Raw genomic sequence first — 22645 nt, 5'->3', positions numbered from 1 at the left:
TGTTGTCTCCTTCCAGGGGTCAGAAGTTATTCATTTTTCCACCAATGTAGCTGTATAAGGGCTTGTTTTTGCGGGACAAGATATGGTTTCCTTGGTACCATTTTTGAAACTTATTCCAGTATATTTTGCAATTCATTTATAACTTCTATTAGAAATGATAAAGGAATGGCACAACATAGAGACATAAGGATAGATGTCCCAGAACTGTTTTTACATGGGGAATGCATCCCTCCTTTCCACCATATTTTTTAAATGACCCTTTTTTAGGCCCTCACTTCTATACCTTCAGTTTGATTTTCTATAAGTAGTGGTTAAAAAAGTGCTATCTTCAGAAAATTAGTTTTAAAACTTGTGTTTGACCTGTAAAGAATGTATGTAATTTTAGCAAAAATGACTTGCTGGTCACAACCATTATACGCTCAGTCGTGCCAACGCCTCTTCATATAAGATTTAGCCTCTTCATTTCTTCTCTGATTATTTCTGGATGCTCTGGTTTGAAACCGGAGATCAGCGGTGCTCTTGGAGGTCCAAGGTCAATTCCAGATACTGTAGACATGATGTGTTTAAATTCTGGTAATCCCCAGCCTTCAAAGAAGAAATGGAAAAAAAAAAAAAAAACAGAGGTATTCTGATGGACATCTTACTGGGGTAGTACAGACTTACAAAAACATGGCTGCCTTCTTTCAGAAACCGTGCCTCACTTGTCCATTGTTTGTGCCATTATTGCAGCTTAGGCTACTTTCTCGCCAGAATAATTCTCTCAGGATTGAACCAAAAAGTCAAACCAGTTGGTTGACACAGTGGATCCACATCCACTGCTTGTAACAGTGGGAATGAGCTACAATACCACATGCGGCCTAAGGAAAAGAATGGTGCAGTTTCAGGAAAAAGGCAGACTCATTTTGGGAGATTTATCAAGACTGGCGTACCTTTGTGCTGGAATATGTGCCTAATTTAATAAGAGGCAGATTACTATTAAATTAGATGCACCTATGCCCTGCCGTGCACCAGATACTGAAGTCTACGACAACCGGGGACTGGTGGGGACGTCAGCTATAACTTACACCAGGCATAGTAAATCCAGCGGGCCACGCAAAGCCCCAAACCATTTTTTGCGGGACTTCAGAAAAGTGTCAAGAAGCCTAAAAAGTCACAAATTATGAAGCACATATGGCGTGTGCCACAATGTGCAACTTTACGCCATTATTATTTTCCCATTTTTAACAATTAGTGGTTCTCAACTTTCAAGCCACCGCCAATTTGAGTTTTAGTTTTTTTATTTGTTTATCAAGTAATATTATAATACAATCTTTAAAGGGGGTTTCTCACCATCGAATATTACGGTGTATCATTAGGATAGTCTGAGGGTCCAACCTTATGGAACCAACAGTCCAAAGAATGATGGGACCAAGGTCCCTTTGGCTTTTCTCCTGCACTCCCTGCCACCCACTCAGCAAAAAGTTCCCATACAGCTCTATTAAAACGAACAAGCCCGTTTTAAGTTGGCAATACATTTCAGATAGCCGTCGGCAGAGCTTTTAAAGCATGGCAAATTGTTCTTGTCCTTGAATCACTAAGGTGCACTCTGGTCCCTTCATTCTGAAGATATTGTGGAGGTCTGAGTACTGGACCCCCATCTCAGTAAACAATGGCATATCCTAGAGATCTGCCATTACTTACTATGGTAGGAATACTCTTTACGGGAAATTCTGATTTTAGTGTCATTTTAAATAAATGTATATGCTAGACATAGGAGGCCTTTGTTCTGTGCAGAGGAACACAGTTTAGTTAGATACTTTAACAGTGACTTACCCTGGGCAAATACAAAAGCTATGAACTCCTGTATGGCGAACTGAAATAAAAAGAACAAGAACAAAATAATTATCAACATTTAAAAAAAATTCTGTTATGAATTATATAATTTTGGATCTCTCTCTTGATATGGCATCTGAAATTCACTGAAGTCTTAGAAAACCCTTTTAAACTGGTTAGGCTACTTTCACACCTGCGTTCGATCGGATCCGTTCTGAACGGATCCGCTCATATTAATGCAGACGGTGGCTCCGTTCAGAACGGATCCGTCTGCATTAAACTTAGAAAAATTTTCTAAGTGTGAAAGTAGCCTGAGCGGATCCGTTCCGACATTACATTGAAAGTCAATGGGGGACGGATCCGCTTGAAGATTGAGCCATGTGGTGTCATCTTCAAGCGGATGCATTCACATTGTAAGTCGGAACGGATCCGCTCGCCTCCGCCCGGCCAGGCGGACACCCGAACGCTGCTTGCAGCGTTCAGGTGTCCGCTCACTGAGCGGAGCGGAGGCTGAGCGCTGGCAGACGGATGCATTCTCAGTGGATCCGCCTCCACTGAGAATGCATTAGGGCCAGACGGCTGCGTTCAGGGCCGCTCGTGAGCCCCTTCAAACGGAGCTCACGAGCGGACACCTGAACGCAGATGTGAAAGGAGCCTAATTTGATAGCCTATCCTTAGGATAGGTCATTAATATCAGATCGGAGGGAGAATCAGCCTCCTCTCAGTTTACAAGCACAGCGCCATACATTGGATTGTGGCTGTGCTTGGTATTGCAGCTCAGGCCTATTCGCTTGAAAGGGACTGAGCTGCGTTTAGGCCAGGTGACCAATGAATGTGACGTCTGTGGCCTACGAAGAGGTCACAACTGTTACCGGAGTGCCAGCTCCTCTTCCAACAGTTGATCAGTGGGGGTGCTAGGAGTCGGAGCCCCACCAATCAGATATTTATGACCTATCCTGAGGATAAGCTATTGGTATTAAAATCCCGGACAAATCCTTTAAAGGCACTGAGATGCAAATCCACACAATCACTGTGGACAGGCGCTTTTTCAGGAAGCAGCCATTTTTTATATATATTTTTTTAATCCTGGACAACCCCTTTTAAAAATTTAAGGAGCTTATACTTATTTACATGGTTCAGCCTAGAACAGCAAAGCTACAGAAAACAGGAGGTGTCCGCCTATTGAGAGTTTAACACACCTGAATCTTCCTGGCTTTTTCTAGGTCTCCTTCCTCATACGCAGTCAGCATAGTATTGGTGGTCGCACCCAAGTAGTTGTATGTGCTGTGGAAAAAGTATTCATTTCCAGTGAACCCAGGAGGAAATAAAAAGTCCGCAATTTCGTTCCCGAAAAAAAATAGAACATGTCCTATTTTTGTCCGCAATTGCGGACAAGAATAGGCATTTTCTATTAAGTGTTGGCAATGTCCGCGTTTTGCGGATCCGCAAAACACACATGGACGTGCGAATGGACCCTAAGGAAACTGGAGTAGGAGAACAGAATGTGGCAGCTGGCCCTGGCCACCGCAGAGGGGCAGTGTGTGGGGAGGTATCTTCTTGTTTTGTGATGCAGTGTGGTATTTGGCTCTGCTGGGGCCAGGGGCTGATTGGCCATAGACCCTACACGGAAATTTCCTGTTGGGCCAGTGGCTAGGAGGGCCACTCCAGCCCTCCTCACAACCTGGGTACATAATGATCAGATTCTCTCCTACTCACCTGGCCAGCAGCCCTCCCGAATTCAACTGTATTGACGTCCTCAGGACAGCGATACAGTTGAATACTGGGGCACAGGTGGCAGTATTTTGTGCTGCACTGTGGTATTGGCTGTGGAGGTATATTACTCTGCGCTATGGTATTGCTGCCCCTACTACTTCTGTTGTCCCTGTCCATTATGTAGCCTTTTTTCAGAATGGACCCGCCTGCAACATGGGGCCACTTTAAAACATTTTTTTCCGGGGCCACTTTTAGTTCCCAGTCCACCCCTGGTTGGGGTGTTATAATGTGTCGCAATATGGTATTGCTGGCCCCTATTACTAGTGATGGCCCCACCTTCTGGGTAATATTAATGGGTTATCCTGAGGACACACCATCAATATCAAAATCCTGGACAACCCCTTTAATGCTGTTCGGTTAGGTTAAAATAATAAATGAACGAAGCTTGTTCTGCTTTACCTGCCCACCGCTCCATAAGCCCCAAATACCAAGCCCCCCAAAAGTTGCTGTGAAAAGAGACAAAAAGAAAATAGGAGCTTTGAGTAAATCCTGCCGACCTCCGCCACCTCATGTATTAAGATGTCAATGAGGCGTTAGAATAATTAAACGCTTGCCTCGTCCACGCCGTACAGAAAGTCATGTTCTTTATATCTATGGATGCACAAACTGAAGTCAAAAAGGTTGGTGTCTGTGAACTTCACTCCTCGGAATGATGGGATGTGAGCTTTCATCCTGCCGGTCAGATCACTCACCCGAACTGTAGGAGACAAAATATCCATTCCTATTCATACTGTGTGGAAACGTAAAGGGGTTGTGCCATAACTGATGTAAAAAAAAAAAATGAAAATCACATATTGTACACAACAATCTCTTTCTAACAAAGCCAGAACCAGCCCTGTACCTCACATGGATCCAGAGATCTCCCTAATTCTTCTGCTATATTCTCTTCCGCCTGGCAGCTCAGGGAGTGTGTCCTTTCTGCTGCAGGTCTCTCCCTGTAACCACAACTTATAACAGAACATATGGCTGGTGGAGTTGAAGATTTAAACTAAGCGTGTGCGACCAGCTTCGTGAGATGGACAAAAAAATAAATAAAGGAAAAATAACAGACAGCAGATGGCGCTATACAAATACAGTTTATCGAATAAGTCAGTGGCTATACTCAATTTTTAACTACTTGCAATTACAAAAGTATTCAGATCCAGGTTTGAAAAAATGTAAAATATGTTTTGTGACAGTCCCTTTAACAGATCTATTTACATGACGGTGTCCATTTTGTAGTCTGCAAATCGTGGCTCCACAAACCAGGGACTGCGTGCATCCTGCATTTTACCCTTCTGCTGGTGCCGCACTATCAAACAAATGCCTATTCTTGTCTTCTTGTCCGCAAAACGGACAAAAATAGGTCATGCTCTTTTTATTTTTTGCAGGGCCGCGGAACGGACATGCTGATGTGGACAGAACACAAAAATGCAGATCAGAAAGTAGGTACTGTTAGCTAGGTCAGTAGTCTTATCAGATGCAACTTTATGAAAAAGGCACAAAAATGGCGCAATCTCGGTCTAGAAGGGGGTGGCAGAAAAACTGGTCTAACATTTGTAGGCTAAAGTGTTATCTTTACTGATGCTCCACATTTATCAAATATTGCTGCAGATCAGGCAGTGCAGATCTCCCCGCTACTCTCGTTCATCGGTCTCCTGCTTCTTTCTAACATATGTAATTGATGTCACCGAGAAATCGGATTAGACGGTATGGAGTTTGGTTGTTTAATCTAACCAGGTCAGCATAGGAGCGGCAAGCACAAAACGGCGGGAGATTTTTAACCAAAGTGGCGTCATTTTTTTTTTTTATTCTACGTACATTACAACATTAAAAACTGTTACAAACATGGAGATATCGCTTAGGTATTCCTTTAAGGGCTCATGCAGATGGCCGGGGCAGTATTGCGGCCCGCAAACAGTGGGTGCGCAATATACGGGCACCGGTCGTTTGTGCACCGCATCACGGATGCGGACCCATTCAAGTGCAATCCGGAAGGTGCAGTGCGGAACGGAGGCATTACAGAGTGCTTCCGTGGAATTCTCTCCGTGCCTCCGCACTGCAAAAAAATAGAACTTGTTCAAGTTGAATGGGTCTGGATCCGTCTGCGGAATCTGCACAGGTGTTGCCCGTACATTGGGGACTTCAAATTTCAGTTCCCAATGCATGGCCGTGTGCACGAGCCCTAAGGATGCTCCATACTCACATGTTACACCGGTGAGGCTTGGAATGTGGTAATAATAGAACGGGAGACTTGGTGCAGCCGCAGCCACTTCTTTGAGGTACATGACTAGAGCATCTGTGGGGGAAAAAAAATGTAATACGTGGCAGAGGAATTCACAATTTACTAGCAGTCTAGTATATATCTTACACAATAACATTGAAGAAAAACCATAGAACAAAAATAAATAAATTTACATTTATCATTGGGGTACCCGTATCGCCACTTTCACACGAGCGAGTTTTCCATGCGGGTCCAATGCGTGACGTGAACACATAGCACCCGCACTGAATCCTGACCCATTCATTTCAATGGGTCTGTGCACATGCTGCGTTTTTCATGCAACGCAGAACTGATGCGAGAAAAAAAATGCTCATGTTCTATATTCAGCGCTTTTCATGCATCCCTGGCCCCACAGAAGTGAATGGGGCTTCAATGAAAAACACATTGAATCCGGAAGCAAGTGCGGGTGCGATGCATTTTAAAGCATTCCGTTCTGTTCAGTTCAGTCCCCATTGACAATGAATGGGGACAAAACGGAAGTGTTTTTTTCCGGTATTGAGACCCTATGACGAATCTCAATACCGGAAAATATTAACACTAGTGTGAATGTAGCCTAAGACTAGTTCTGGAATGCACCAGATTTTAGCGCCCCTTTATGTATATCTAGCAATCCAGTTTCGTTCCCCTCTGGCGTGAAGCAGACACCAAAAGAGAACTGTAGCCAGAACTGATCTCATAGCTTTCTATGGGATTGTTCTCATACGTCCGATGCATGAGTTATGATGCTGGATGTCAAATAGTGCCGAACAAAAAAACGCTGCATGCTCCGTTTTTCTGTCCGTTACCACCAGTGTATAGACACCGGACCTGTGCACTGAACTGCAGTTCACATATCAGTAGTGTCTGGCTCCTTGCATAAAACAACTGGCTGATCACAACTGATAGGTGAGGCCAGCCTTACAGGGCAGCTGTCAGCAGTTTTGTACCTATGAAACTGGCTGACCGGTTGCCTTCAGCTGCCAAGTGCACATGTATCTGGGTTGGTCCCATGTTCCTATGTGCCCGCATTGCTGAGAAAAAAATGATGATGTTTTCATATATGCAAATGAGGCTCTAGGAGCAACGGGGGCGTTACCATTACACCTAGAGGCTCTGCTCTCTGCAACGGCCACAGCCTCTGCACTTTGACAGGGCCAGGCAGATGTTATGTTTTCACTGCCTGGTCCTGTAAGAGGGGGCGGCAGTTGCAGATAGCAGAGCCTCTCGGAGTAACGGTAACGCCCCCATTGCTCCTAGAAGCTTATTTGGAAACATTAAAACATTTTTCTCAGCAATGCGGGCACATATGTGCTTTCTGCATTTTTTTGAAGCCCCATTAAAATAAATTGGTTCACATCCAATCTGCAAAAAGTGTGTGCATGAGGCCTTTGAGAGAGGAAAATGTCTAAGGCTACTTTTACACTCTCGTTTGGTGCGGATCCGTCATGGATCTGCACAGACGGATCCGTTCAGATAATACAACCGTCTGCATCCGTTCAGAACGGATCAGTTTGTATTATCTTTAACATAGCCAAGATGGATCCGTCTTGAACACCACTGAAAGTCAATAGGGGACGGATCAGTTTTCTATTGTGCCAGATTGACTTACGTTGTGTATCAGGACGGATCCGTTTGGCTCAGTTTCGTCAGACTGACACCAAAACGCTGCAAGCGTCCAAAGCGGAATGGAGACGGAACGGAGCCAAACTGAAGCATTCTGAGCGGATCCTTATCCATTCAGAATGCATTAAGGGCAAAATTAAACCGTTTGGGGCGGCTTGTGAGAGCCCTAAACGGATTTCACAAGCGGACCCAGAAACGCCGGTGTGACAGTAGCCCAACATGTCTAGTAACTCCAGTGCACTGACTCGGTGCATTTTCCGTCTGCCTGGTCTACGGGCAGTAATAGTAACTCTGCCCCATTGACTAGACTTGTTGTATGTGGCTGGATATGGCTCTCCGCTTATAGTGAGGTCCTAACTACCACCCTCATTATCTCAAGACGTGCCAAAGAATCTATTCCTGTAATATCCATGAAGGATCAGCAGCCATCTCTGTATACTACCTGGACAAGAAGGTTTCATGAATGAAGGGCTAACAGCAGAGATGGCATCAGCTCCACAGGAAGCAGCGTGAGCGGCCTGGTGAAGAACAACAATTATAGAGGAGCTGTCACCTCGCCTGACATGTCTGCTTCAGGAAATACCGGTAGTTGTTATTCCCCATAACATAAGAATTCTGCTTTCTTTCTTATAACATTACATGGTGCTGTTCCTCCGTTATTCCTACTGGAAATGTATGAATGGGTATTACCAGCTGGAGGCATGTCTGACTGAGCTGGACAGTGTAGGGGCACACCCTTTTGACAAAAGGGAAATGGTAGCACCCAACTGTCAATTTATTGATACATTTCTAGGAGGAATAAGATAGATATGAGGGAACATGCGTTAGAATGTGGGGTGCAAGTATTTATTATTAAAACTGACATGTCAGGAGAGACGACAGGTCCTCTTTGAAGTTATGATAGTTTTTGGATAGTTGGAATAAGACCAAGAAGATGCAGAAGAGGTAGGAGGAGAAGACATGAGCAAAATAAAATACTTCTTTATTGTGATGTGTACACCTACTTCAGACCTGGCCATGGTCCTGGCGTTACACAGGTCTGTGGATGATTAATTGAAGCTCATGCAGTCAGTGAATTCTTCTACCAGTAGTAAATCTTAGTACATTCAGCGTTAGACTACTTTCACACTAGCGTTTTAGTTTTCCGGTATTGAGATCCGTCATGGGGGCTTAATACAGGGGGAAAAAAAAAAATATGCTTCCGTTTTTTCCCCATTCATTGTCAATGGGGACAAAACTGAACTGAACAGAATGCTCCAAAATGTATTCCGTTCCGTTTAGTTGCGTTCTCATAACGGAGAGCAAAACGCAACATGTTGTAGATCGCATCCCAGGATGGAAAGCAGAGCAAGACGGATCTGGCATGACTGCCAATGCAAGTCAACGGGGATAGATCTGTTTTCTCTAACACAATAGAAAACGGATCCATCCTCCATTGACTTTCAATGGAGTTCATGACGGATCAGTCTTGCAATGTTAAAGATAATACAAACGGATCAGTTCATAACGGACTCAGATGGGTGTATTATCAGTAAAGGAAGCGTTTTTTGCTAAACCCTGCAGGATCCAGCAAAAACGCGAGTGTGAAAGTCGTCTTCAAGCGCATTCCTATATCTGTGTGGGCACCAAGTTATTCTGGAAACCAAACATCACAAACACTCACCAAATCTTTGGCGTCCTCCAGGCTCAGACAACCAACATGTACAACTACATTGTCCATCCTATAAAAGGAGAGGAAACTAAGTGACCATGGCCCTAATTACTGTATAGGTTTACTTTAAAAAGAATGGTAAAGGGAGTCTCTCAGTAGTTTTTGACCATGCTAAGCTGCTGACAGCATTAATTTGGTGATAGGGGCAGCAGGACAAATATACCTTTTGAGGAGCTTTTATTATCAGGAGTATAGACAATATGAGCTTTTATTCTGCTACTGCAATGAAGCAGGTCAATGCACAAAGCACTTCACAGTGAAGCTCATCCAGGTTCAGACTGGCCCACAGGGGTACAGGTGAATCCCCCGGTGGGCCCCTGAGCACGGTGGGCCGCTTTTCTTCCACCTCCTGCAAAAATGGCACAAAGTACAGTAGACTTACTGCACTACATATAGATAGGCAGCATACAGCACCTCAACCGGCCTAAGTTCATATAAAAAATAAAAATGGGTAGAATATTTAAAAAACTACCCAGTTTATTATAGACACGTTCATGTGGCTGAGATAACTTTTAGGTACAGCGGAAGTATCTCCCTTTCCTAGTGACCTGCCTTCTCAACGTTGCTGTTGTCTACTGCTGTGGGAGCAGATAATATTTGGATGTATCCGTATGGTGGGCCCCCAAAATAAATTTTTTACTGGTGGGCCCTAGACAGCCCAGTCCGACACTGCTTAGGCAGGGGCAGGAGCAGAACCTGGTAGAATAAAACTGCATAGTCACACTACTCCTGATGATAAAAACTTCCACAAAAGCTATGTTTATACTGCTTTCCCCAGTTCCTATCTAGTGCCGTCAAAAGTTTAGCACAGAACTGCTGACAGACTCCCATTAGAACAGTTAAAAAAAACTATAAATGACCCTAGTAAAATATAGATTTACATGTTTATCTGTGACATTTACTCTGACATGACTGAATTGAATATATTAGGAATTTGCTTAAGTCAATGTAAAATCATCTTCTCTACAGCTTCACCCTCAGCCCGTATTACTCACTTGCCTCTGGCATGCGTCACCCACTCCTCAGTAAGCCTCTTTCTCTCCTGGACACTGAGAGACATCCCTTCTCCTGTTGTCCCATTGACTGTAGAACATGCAAAGTCACACAATGAAAAAAAAAACTAAATAAATTATCGATAACCTAGAATTTCCCCATATAGGGTCATCTCAGGAAGGTCACATGAGATTTCATCTATACCCAATTATAACCACAATCAGATACATTTCCCCGTTTACTAAAACATATTCAAGTTATATAATGGACATAAAGTCCAGACTTTTAGCTTTCATTTGAGGGTATCCACATTAAAATTGGATGAAGGGTTTAGGAGTTTCAGCTCATTTACAGGTGGCACCCTGTTTTTTTAAAGGGACCAAAAGTAATTGGACAAAGACTTGACTCAAAGACTGTTTCATGGGCAGGTGTGGGCAATTCCTTCTTTATTTCATTCTCAATTAACCCTTTCACGACCGCAATCTATATATACGTGATAGCTGCACATACCCCGTGCAGCTACCACGTATATAAACGTTCTGGCAGCTCTTTAATCCAAGCGCTGCAAAGCGCTTGGATTAAAGCTTCTGCCCCTGCCCTGTATGCTGTCACGGACAGCATACAGTGCAGTAATGCCGGCAAGGGACCAATCGGAGTGGCCCCTTGCCGGCAATCGATCCGATTGGTTAGTCTGTGCAGACTAACCAATCGGATCGCGGCAGTGAAAAAATGCCGGTTTCAGGCTCTGATCTGCGCTCTGCAGATCAGAGCCTGAAAGCCGATAGTGTTCCTCATGCCCCCCGATCCTCCAAGCCTTTGGTGCCCCTCTGTGGTCCCCCCCTACCCCGATCTGTGCCTCGCTGATCTGTTCCCAGCCGGCGCTCATGTGCTTCCTCCTGCCCTGATTGGCATGCGGTCCGCCCCCTCCCCGCCCCCTGCATTAATTTTCTGGCCGCCCCTCCTGCCCCAGCCTCCCTCAATATTGTCCCTACCCCCCGATTCCCCATTCTGTGTGTGTGATGGCGGCGGCTCCATTCCTGAGCCGCCGCCATCAGCAGAGTGTCAGCTCTATGCTGACACTCTCCTGTAACCCGATAGATGCTGCGGTTGCGGCATCCATCGGGTTAACAGAGGGAGGGGGCTCCCTCTCTCCACCATCGGGGCTGCAGCGCTGTGATCGCAGCGCCCGATGGTTGCCATGGCAACCGGACGCTTTGCAAAAGCGTCCGGTTGCCATGGCAAAGGCGTCCAGTGCTGCCACCTACAGGCAGTCTGGGAGTATTATACTTTGCAATGCAAGAGCATTGCAAAGTATAGTACAACTATCAGCCCCACTGGATCTTCAAGATCCAAGAGGGAACTGATAAAAAAAAAAGTGAAAATAATAAAAGTAAAAATAAATCAATAAATAAATTAAAATGTAAATAAAAAAAAAGACTGCCTTTTCCTATAAAAAAATGAAAAAATAAAATACACATATTAGGTGTCACCGCGTCCGTAACGACCGTCTCTATAAATATATCACGTGATGGACCCCGTCCGATAAACACCATAAAAATAAAATAAAAAAAACAGTGCCAAAAAAGCTATTTTTGTCACCTTACATCACAAAAAGTGCAACAGCAAGCGATCAAAAAGGCTTATGACCCCCAAAATAGTACCAATCAAACCGTCACTTCGTCCCGCAAAAAATGATACCTTATTTAAGACAATCGCCCAAAAAATAAAAAAGCTATGGCTCTCAGACTATAGAGACACTAAAACATCATTTTTTTGGTTTCAGAAATACTATTATTGTGTAAAACTTAAATAAATAAGAAAAAGTATACATATTAGGTATTTCCACGTCCGTAACGATCTTCTCTATAAAACTATCACATGACCTAACTCCTCAGATGAACTCTGTAAAAATAAATAAATGAAAACTGTTCCAAAACAGCCAATTTTTGGGTCACCTTGCCCTATAAAGTGTAATAATGAATGATCAAAAAATCCTATGTACCCAAAAATGGTACCAATAAAAACCTCAACACTTTCTGCAAAAAACGAGCCCCTGCACAAGACGATCGGCAGAAAAATAAAAAACATATGGCGTTCAGAAAACCAATCCAGCACAATCTGCCTACCAAAAACCGTATGGCATTCCTTTCCTTCTTCGCCCTGCCGTGTGCCCGTACAGCAGTTTACGACCACATGTGGGGTGTTTCTGTAAACCGCAGAATCAGAGTAATAAATATTGAGTTTTGTTTGGCTGTTAACTCTCAATGTGTTAAAGAAAAAAAATATATAAAATGGAAAATCTGCCAAAAAAGTGAAATTTTTAAATTTCGTCTCCATTTTCCCTTAACTCTTGTGGAACGCCTAAAGGGTTAACAAAGTTTGTAAAATCAGTTTTGAGTAACTTAAGGGGTGTAGTTTCTACAATGGGGTCATTTATGGGGGTTTCCACTATGTAAGCCCCACAAAGTGACTTCAGACCTGAACTAGTCCTTAAAAAGTGGGTTTTGGAAATTTTCTTAAAAATTGTAAGAATTGCTTCTAAACTTCTAAGTCTTCTAACGCCCTAAAAAAATAAAATGACATTTCCAAAATGATGCCAACATAAAGTAGACATATGGGGAATGTTAAGTAATAAATATTTTATTAGGTATCACTTTCTGTTTTAGACGCAGAGAAATTGAAATTTGGAAAATTGTGAATTTTTCCTAATTTTTGGTAAATTTGGGATTTTTTCATAAATAAAGGTGAAATATATTGACTCAAATATATGACTATCATGAAGTACAATGTGTCACGAGAAAACAATCTCAGAATGGCGTGGATAAGTAAAAGTGTTCCAAAGCTATTACCACATAAAGTGACGCATGTCAGATTTGAAAATTTTGACCTGGACACTGGGGCATCAATGACCCTTGGTCATGAAAGGGTTAAGCACATAAAAGGCCTGGAGTTGATTTGAGGTGTGGTGCTTGCATTTTGAAGATTTTGCTGAGAACTAAAACATGCAGTCAAAGGAGCTCTCCATGCAGTTGAAACAAGCCATCATTCATCTGCAAAAGACAAAAAACAACCGAAAAAATTGCTACACTATTAGGAGTGGCAAAATCTACAGTTTGGTACATCCTGACAGAAAGAAAGCACTGGTGACCTCCACAATGCAAAAAGACCTGAACACCCATGGAAGACAACAGTGGTGGATGATTGCAGAATAATTACTATGGTGAAGAGAAACCCCTTCACAACAGTGAACCAAGTGAACAACACTCAAAGATACAGGTGTATCAATATCCAAATGTACCATAAAGAGAAGACTGCATGAAAGTAAATAGAGGGTTCACTGCACAGTGCAAGCCACTCATAAGCATCAAGAATAAGAAGGCTAGATTGGACTTTGCTCAAAAACATCTTAAAAAAACAGCACACTTCTGGAAGAACATTCTTTGGACAGATGAAACCAAGATCAACCTCTACCAGAATGATGGAAAGAAAAAAGTATGGTGAAGGCATAGTACAGTTCATGATCCAAAGCATACCACATCATCTGTAAAACACGGTGGAGGCAGTGTGATGGCTTGGGCATGCATGGCTGCTGGGGGCACTGGGTCCCTAGTGTTTATTGATGATGTGACAAAGGACAGAAGCAGCCGGATGAATTCTGGGGTTTTCAGAGACATACTGTGTGCTCAAATGCAGCCAAACTGATTGGTCGGCGTTTCATAACACAGATGGACAATGACCCAAAACAAAGCCAAAGCAACCCAGGAGTTTTTTAAAGCAAAGAAGTGGAATATTCTTGAATGGCCGAGTCAGTCACCTGATCTGAACCCAATAGAGCAAATCACAAACAGCAACTGAAAACCGCTGCACTAAAGGCCGAGCATTAAAAATGAGGAAACAGCGTCTAGTGATGTCCATGAGTTCAAGACTTCAGGCAGTCATTGCCAACAAAGGGTTTTCAACCAAGTATTAGAAATTAACATTTTAGTTACAATTATTTAATTTGTCCAATTATTTGAGCCCCTAAAATCAAGGGATCGAGTTTAAAAAAATGCTTTATTTCCAAATTTTTAGGCAATCATTTTGTTCAACCCACTGAATTAAAGCTGAAAGTCTGAACTTCGACTGCATCTGAATTGCTTTGTTCAAAAACCATTGGGGTAATGTACAGAACAGAAATTAGAAAAATGTTGTCTCTGTCCAAATATACATGCACCTAGCTGTATACTTTCAGAGGCAATTTTTGTTCATCGTTGCATTTTACTCATTTTTGGCTAACAATCATTTTCAATTGGCCTTTATTAAAAATATTGTGCCATTCTGTCACAAAGGTTTAACTGTTTCTAACTGCGTGACTGCTACTTTCACTTTGTGGCGGTCATCTAATAAACCTAATCTCTAATTTACTAAGAGGTCATAAACACTTATTTAAGTCATACGCTTATAAATAAGATAAGAACTGAGCTATAATGGGTGTTATAGAGAGCAGAGATAAGGAGCCTGTCAGCTCCCTAACTGACGGAAAAGAAAATACACAGGCAGCCATCTCTGTACACACAAAATAATTCCATATTTTTAATAAATACCAATTGAAAAAAAAAGATTTTTAGCTCAAAATAAGAACAATGCAATAATAAAAAAAAAAAAAAAAATTGGCCCCAAAAGGTGTACATAGCCTTTAAAACTTTTTGCAGTACTATTACGCTTCTTATTAAAGGGTTGTGAAGCCTTTTAAAGTGATGGCCAATCCTCAGAATACTACATCTCTATCTGATCGGTGGGGGTTTGGCCTCTCGTACCCCTGATGATCCCCTGTTTAGGTGTAGCTCTGTTGCTTAAAGTTGGTGCTGGAGCTACCGAGCACTGTCAACATTTTTGTAGACCGCATTCAAGCATTTATCACTGCAGCGCTGCGTCCACTGACTTCAGTGGGAGCAGCGCTGCCCGCTACAATGTTGATGGTGCAGTGTAGTTCTGGTGATGTAGCTATACCCCAACAGCTGATCGGCAGAAGTGCACAGTGTCGGATCCCCACCGATCAACTGATCATGAAGAAAAAGCTGGACAACCCCCTTCAAGAATTTAGGCCGGAAGTTTGCATCAAAGGAATGGCTTTTGGGACTGGGCAAAAAGTGAAATTTGTAGAAACTCACCAAATATATTCTTTACTTTCTGCTTATGTACCAAGTAATCTACATATTGTTGGATGATGGGGAGATTGACCGCACTGTAAAGAGGAAAGAAAAATGTTACCATATCGATCCAATTCCATCTATTTTGCAGCTACACAGCAGAATGATGCGTTATTTCTTGAATATATCTGAAGAGACTCCAGGGTTGTCACCTCATGTAAATACTCCTGTTGACAATTTTTCTCAGCACAGAACCCCTGAGGCATAACTGTAGAGACCCAGTACTTGTGGGGATCCAGAAATCATCATATACCACAGAAATAGTATGGGCTTGGTGGAAAAAAAAAATTTAAGCATGGACTTGTGGCTTTTCCCAGTGGCGTACCTTCATTGTAGGCAGACCATGCAAGGGGGCCCAAAGCTGGCATCCTTCCTCTTCTCCAGGAAACAATGTTTTTTCACGTAGTAGCCACTAGGTGGAGCTCAGTTCAAAGAGATCAATGGTAAGTATATAAACTCCCATGCACTGAGCTCCCCCTGGTGGTGGCTGCAGGTGAACAGCTTTGTGATAGAGGAGAAGCAGATATATCAGTGTATATAGTGAGAAATATGGTGCTCAGGAAGAGCACGCTATAGTTGTAAAACACCTGTTCTACTTTTTCTGTCATAGAAGTGAGATTAAGTGAATACGGTGGAGGGCAAGGTTTTTATTACTATTTTTTCCTTAAAATTTCTTCTACTTGAAAGAAGAAAAAAAAAAAGTGGACATTTTTCACAGAACTGGGGCATTGGGGGCTTGCATTATGTGTTGTCTTGGAGGGATTGACACACAAATTGGGACATTTGATGAGGTGGGAAGCCCATAGTACAGGGATGGCCAACCTGAGGCTCTTCAGCTGCTGCAAAACTACAACTCCCAGCATGCCCACTCTGCCTACAGCTATCAGTTATTACATTTTACAATTTTCTTGCATTATAAAATAACAGTAACAGCACTTTCCATCTGCTTTGGTGCCTTTAGATGTAGCTTATTACAAACACTCAAAAATCAGTTACCAATAGTTTTACTAGCACGGCTGATTAAAGGGAACCAGTCACTGGGATTTTGTATATAGAGCTGAGGACATGGGTTGCTAGATGGCCGCTAGCACATCCGCAATACCCAGTCCCCATAGCTCTGTGTGCTTTTATTGTGCAAAAACCCCGATTTGAGATATATGCAAATTAACCCGAGATAAGTCAGGGACAGGACTCCTCTCAGATGAATTTGCATATGTATCAATCATTTTTTTTTACACAATAAAAGCACACAGAGCTATGGGGACTGGCTATTGCGGATGTGCTAGCGGCCATCTAGCAACCTATGTCCTCAGCTCTATACACAAAATCCTGATGACAGGTTCCCTTTAAAGGAGAACCACTGACCCAAGAGCCACATGCTTTCCACAAGGGTGGCAGGAGAGGTGAACAGCAGCCCCTAAACAGTAGTTTTTTTTATAGATTTGTATTAATGCTATGGACACCTTTCACAAGGTAAAAAAAAACAATGCTTACTAGTGGTTACTATTACTAATGTTAACTACGTTTTAGTATGCAATCTTCATTTAATCATTCATGGGGAGATCCCTTAAGCTCAGTTTCAACCACCATCTACTTCAGACATATCTCATGGGTTTGTGTCCCTCCCAGTAATACCCGATGGATTTTAGATCTGTGTCCAGGATGCTGCTGTCTTCACTTGATCTCATGTATGAGAACAGCTTCATTCCTGTACCGCTTTCTGCTTCTACTGCTCATGAGGGACACTGAAGCCAAAAAAAGTCCCTTCCCCTTGCAGTGTTTGCCGTGGGTGCTCCGCTTTCTTGCTACACTCATACACAGACTATGTAATCTCTCCCTCCTGGTTTGTTCTTTCCTCCCCATCTACAGCCTTTTCTGATCTGACCTGCCAGATAACTTGGATACTTCCCCCACACTCCACTTCCTGCTCTGCCGGTACAACCTTCTCCTCCCTGCTGCTCTCTCTAAGGGCTCATACACACGACCGTTGTTTTGCGGTCCGTTTTTCACGGATCTGTTCCGTATATGAGGTTTTTTTTTCTCTGATTTAAGTCCTCTTCCGTTCCGTTATACAAAACATATCCGTATGCGATCCGTTTTTTGCGGATCGGAAACAGTAACTCATTAATCAAACACATGAGCAATATGGGCTGCGCATAGCATTTCTACAGTATGGATCCGCAAAATACGGATGTGTTTCGTGTGCGTTCCGTATTTTTTGCGGACCCATTGACTTGAATGGGGCCCTTGGACCGTTATTTGCAGACAATAATAGGACATGCACTACTTTTTTGCTGAACGGAAATACAGAAACTGAATGCACACGGAGTAGAGAAAATAAAAAGGAGCCAGCCGCACTCCAGTAGAATCAAGGAATCAACGTGGTTTATTCACCCAGTGTCATAGCTACGCACGGAGTACCTTCTGTTGTTTTTGCGGACCCGTTGAAGTGAATGGTTCCGCATACGGCTCGCAAAAAACTGAAGCAGAAAGTAGATATATTCGTGTGCATGAGCCCTAACACAGAAGGTGGTGGAAGAGCAAAGAGCTGAGACAGCCAGGCACAGTGTGCCCAATGTGTGTCAGAAGCAACAGGAGGACGCAGATACAGTTGAAATCAGGACAGGCGGTAGCCTTCCCTGGGACGTTTGGGTGGCATACGGATACTATTCCATTTTTATTACCAACTGCATGCTGCCCCCAGAAGGGGGCGTGTTGGATCTCTCAGCATAGAGCTCCACCTAGTGGTAGCTGCAGACAGCATTTTAATTTTATGGCTGTGGAGGGGTTTAGAGCTCTGTGGCAATAAAACAAATCACAAAAAGATGTTTGGACCCATTTAGAGCAATAAAAAGAAAAGGAAAAAAGGAAACTATAGGTTGGTGTTTCTGTATCTCATGCAACCGGGTAAGAAATTTCCCAAAAGACACCACAAAGTGCCGTCAAGTGTTTGAATATACTAGATCAGGGATCAGCAACCTCAGGCACTCCAGCTGTTCTGAAACTACAACTCCCAGAATCATCCTTTCACTTCCATGGGAGTTACAACAGCCAAGTAAGTGTGCATGCTGGGAGTTGTAGTTTCACAGCAGCTGGTCCCATCTACGTGCAGTCTTAGGTGAATAACACACTTACCTGTTCAGAGTCATTGGTGTGAAGGTGGCAGCTACAAGGCCCTTCAGTCTCTTTCCATCAGACGCCATTATTCTGTTAAAAAATGTTTAAAATTTGTTATAAAATGATAACGGAAAGTACATACATGTGCACAAACCAAGGCATGAAAACAAAAGCCTGTGTATATGCATTGTCGCCATTTGAAGGGCAAATCACAGCACGACAGCTTGAAAAATGTGACTTACCTCTCGGTGGAAATAACGGGTTTACTCGGAGAACTGTGAAATGGATGATGAGTAAGCAGCCTGTGTGCAGAGGACGGGAGGTTAGTAGAGCATGGCCTTCACATCCAGTTCAGTTGTTGGACTGAACGGTAACAAAGGGTCATGTAGGGCGGCCGAACAGGATACAGATATGCTGAGACGGCACAATTGCATCCTTCTCTCTAGAAACCACGTACTGCAGCATAAATACTGGTGACATAACAGGAACTCCATCGATTTGATCAAAATTATTTTTTTATACAGATTCCACAACTTGGCCGCACCCATGGTGGTGATGTGTCACCTGTGTGGCGCAGTGGGAATCATGCAAGTATGATCACCACTGTGGGTTTTGTAAAGACAAAATACATTATAAGAGTATGCTCACACGGAGTATTTCCTCTGCTGAAAAAAAAAAAAAAAACACACTGATGTGGAATCAGTATCAGGGTTTTTTGGGGCGTTTTTTCAATGTGAATTTGACATGCATCTTCTTTCCTGCCCATTTGCAATTGGAATTCTGGACGCGGAATCTGCGTCAAGTATGGACAGGGCACTTCTTTTTTCCCCACAGTGGGTTTTTTAAAATCTACCAGCAAAAAAATAAATAAATAAAAATTGTGTTTTAACACACAGATTCCCCATTGAAATTCATGGGGAAGTTCTGCATGCATTTTTTGTGTGAATTTTAGGTGCAAAATCCACTCCAAAAACCCTCCATGTGAACATACCCTAAGGGTCCATTCACACTTCTGCAATTTTGTTCCGCATTTTGCGGAACAGAATTGCGGACCCATTCATTTCTATGGGGCAGCACAATGTGCTGCCCGGACGCGGAATTGCGGACCCGCACTTCCGGGTCCGCAATTCCGTTCCCGAAAAAAATAGAACATGTCCTATTCTTGTCCGCAATTGCGGACAAGGATAGGCATATTCTATAGTGCCGGCAATGTGCGGCCCGCAAAATGCGGAACGCACATTGCCGCTGTCCGTGTTTTGCGGATCCGCAAAACACGTTGCGGAAGTGTGAATGGACCCTAAAAGTGAACAACTTGATAAAATGGCATTTATCCTGTAGAAAAAGTTAATACAAGTCACTTACTAATGTATTTTGATTGTCCATATTACCTCATTTGCTGGCTGAATTTACTTTTCCAGCACATTATACACTGCTCTTTTCCATGGCTACGACCACCCGGTAACCCAGCACCAGTGGACATGCTTGTACATTATAGGAAAAAGCGGTGGCTTCTCTGGTGTCTGGGACCTCACATAGGCTGGTGCTTTTTCCTATAGAATGCCCACTGCTGCTGGATTGCAGATGACCATGGAAACGACCAGTGTATAAATGCCATTTGCTGAAGTGAGAGAACCCCTTTAAAGGCTATGTATTCCATTGTAGGCAATTTTTGTTTATGACTGTATTTTATTCATTTTTGGCTAAAAATCATATTTTCAATTGGCTTTTATTAAAAATATTGAGCCATTCTGTCACAAAGGTTAACCGTTTTTCTGTGTAACTGGCACTTTCACTTTCGTCATCTAATAACCCTTATCTCTAATACGGAGAGGTCATGAACACTTATTTAAGCCCTATTCTTATCAGTAAGATAAGAACGGAGCTATAATGTGTGTTTATAAGGTCAGAGAGCAGAGATAAGGAGTCTCCTCTGCTCCCCAGATGGCAGAAAAGAAAATCCACAGGCAGCTACTACAGCATGTCAGCTCTGTACAGAAATAAAGGTTCTATATTTTTAATAAAGACAAATTGAAAAAAAGGATTTTTAGCTCAAAATAAGTACAATGCAATAATAAAATAAAATGGCCCCCAAAAGGTGTTTATAGCCTTTAAGGGTTGTCCAGGGTTAGAAAAACACGACTGCTTTCTTCCATAAACAGCGCCACCCTCTGTTTACAGGCTGTGCACGGTATTGCAACCTTACCCTATTGACTCCATTGGACTTGGGATGCAATACAGGACACAATCCATGGACAGGGGTGTTTTTGGAAGAAAGCAGCCACACAGTGCAAAGCAAAAAAAATATATATAATAAACCCACTGCAGATTTCACCATAAATTCCAGAGCGTCTCTTTAATTTAAAAAAATGCACGTACTGCATAAGCGGTGTAGTTGAGCCCGCATTTGCAGCATGTGAATGAGGTTTGCTCCTACTGTAATACCACGCAGATTTTCCACTGCAAATCTGAACACAAATCTGCAGCGATTCTGCTACGTGTGAATATACCTATACGTTTCATATTGCGACATTTTTATACAACAGATCCCCCAGTATTAACAGCTACCTCATCACACTTTCAGCAGTAACACCCTCTTGTTTTTTGGAATAGTGCAGCTTCCAGATGTCGATCATACTTTTATAACAAATCAGTCACGTCATAATATTATTTTAGTCGAAAACCCCTTTAAATCCAGACTTTGCTGAAATTCATCATTACTCCCCAGCATTTCCCACATGTACCATACCTTGCTGGCAGCCTCTGCACTCTGTTGTGCTCATTCCTGGAACTGAGCTATATATGCTAGGAGCACATGACCACTGCCTGCTGCATGCTGGGACGTGTAGTCCTCCAGCTCCTCGTTATTAGGCTCTGTGTATGACATAAATTATACCGCCCTCCCCTGTGGGGTGTGTGGGAGGATGTATGCCTCTATAGAGGCGCCCACAACCTGTGCACAAGTTTTCTGATGACTGCCTGACCAGCCCTAACCACATACTAGTCCTCCTCAGACTACAACTCCCACAAGTCTGTGCACTGATCAGCTGATCTTCTGCAGCATCATGTGACACGTCTGATCACAGGACTGCCCACAATAAGAGAAACCTGACATAGGGTTTTCTTAGGGAAGTGGACAAAAAAGAAACTTGCTGATCGTTGCTGTTTACCCGACACCGTCTTACTGTGCATGATCTATGTGTAATGACATAAAGCCTTCTATTCTGCCATATGTGATCATAAGGTATACACATAGGGGGTCATTTATCAAACTGGTGTAAAGTACAACTGGCTTAGTTGTCCATAGCAACCAGATTCCTCCTTTCATTTTCCAAAGGAGTTGTCCAAAATGAAAGGTGGAATCTAATTGGTTGCTATGGGCAACTAAGCCAGTTCTACTTTACACCAGTTTGATAAACGACCCCCCATAATATAAAGAATCAAGCTTTGTATAGTGAGATAGCTCCATATAGCACACTGATGTCTCTCAATCTGATTTCCGAATAATTCAACCCCCTTATGACAGAACCAAGATCCATAAACTGTAGAAGGGGACTTCAGCGTGCAGCTTCCAGACTTAGGTGCTATGAAACTGCAATACTCTATAGGTACATAAGCTACGCGTTTCAGGGCTGTATTGGTCCCTTTGTCAGGCAGACACCAAAACCAGAAGATTTTGGTGTGTCTGAAGAAGGGAATAATGCGGTCCCAAAACGCGCAGGTGTAGAAGGAGACTTCAGTGTGGCACAACCTCCAGACTCAGGTGATTGATATAAAACTTCAATACTCTATAGGTACATAAGCTACACATTTCGGAGCCGTGTTGGTCACTTCGTCAGGCAGACACCAAAAACAAAAGATTTTGGTGTCTGCTTTTACAAAGGGACCAATATAACCCAAAAATTCACAGCTTATGTACCAGTAAATTATTGAAGTTTCATAACACTTGAGTCTGGAGGTTGCGCCCTTCATCAGGCAGACACCAAAACCAAAAGATTTTGTGTCTGGCTGACGAAGGGACCAATAGGCCAGGAAACGCATAGGAGTAGAAGGGGACTTCAGTGCGGCGCACCATCCAAACTCAGGTCATATGAAACACCAATACTGGTTCATAAGCTATACATTTTGGAGCCGTATTAGTCACTTCATCCTGCAGACACCAAAACCAAAAGATTTTGGTGTCTGCCT

The 22645-nt window shown here is 42.9% G+C and overlaps 1 protein-coding gene across 1 annotated transcript; it reads right to left on the bottom strand.

Moving 5' to 3' along the window:
- Positions 1-275: 275 nt before the first annotated feature.
- On the bottom strand, positions 276-21286 carry NPL (N-acetylneuraminate pyruvate lyase). Its single transcript, XM_044300815.1, has 13 exons — positions 21207-21286; positions 18703-18762; positions 18479-18550; positions 15305-15378; positions 10157-10244; positions 9114-9171; positions 7893-7968; positions 5771-5863; positions 4140-4282; positions 3985-4031; positions 3012-3096; positions 1813-1852; positions 276-585 (listed from the first exon to the last, which is right to left on the bottom strand). The coding sequence occupies exons 3-13, from the start codon at positions 18544-18546 to the stop codon at positions 440-442; spliced, it is 918 nt and encodes a 305-aa protein (XP_044156750.1). The 5' UTR covers positions 18547-18550; positions 18703-18762; positions 21207-21286; the 3' UTR covers positions 276-439.
- Positions 21287-22645: the final 1359 nt, after the last annotated feature.

This window comes from Bufo gargarizans, chromosome 7 (genome assembly GCF_014858855.1).
Source record: "Bufo gargarizans isolate SCDJY-AF-19 chromosome 7, ASM1485885v1, whole genome shotgun sequence".
Lineage (NCBI taxonomy): Eukaryota > Metazoa > Chordata > Amphibia > Anura > Bufonidae > Bufo > Bufo gargarizans.
The sequence above is the reverse complement of the archived record's forward strand: the minus strand, read 5'-3'. Positions and strand labels throughout refer to the sequence as shown.

Coding starts and splice junctions, on each gene's coding strand:
- NPL (XM_044300815.1), bottom strand. CDS start 18,546: ATGGCGTCTGATGGAAAGAGACTGAAGGGCCTTGTAGCTGCCACCTTC. Junction 15,379..18,478: donor ACACCAATGACTCTGAACAG/GTAAGTGTGTTA, acceptor TCCTCTTTACAG/TGCGGTCAATCTCCCCATCA. Junction 5,864..7,892: donor CATGAAACCTTCTTGTCCAG/GTAGTATACAGA, acceptor TTTCCCCCACAG/ATGCTCTAGTCATGTACCTC.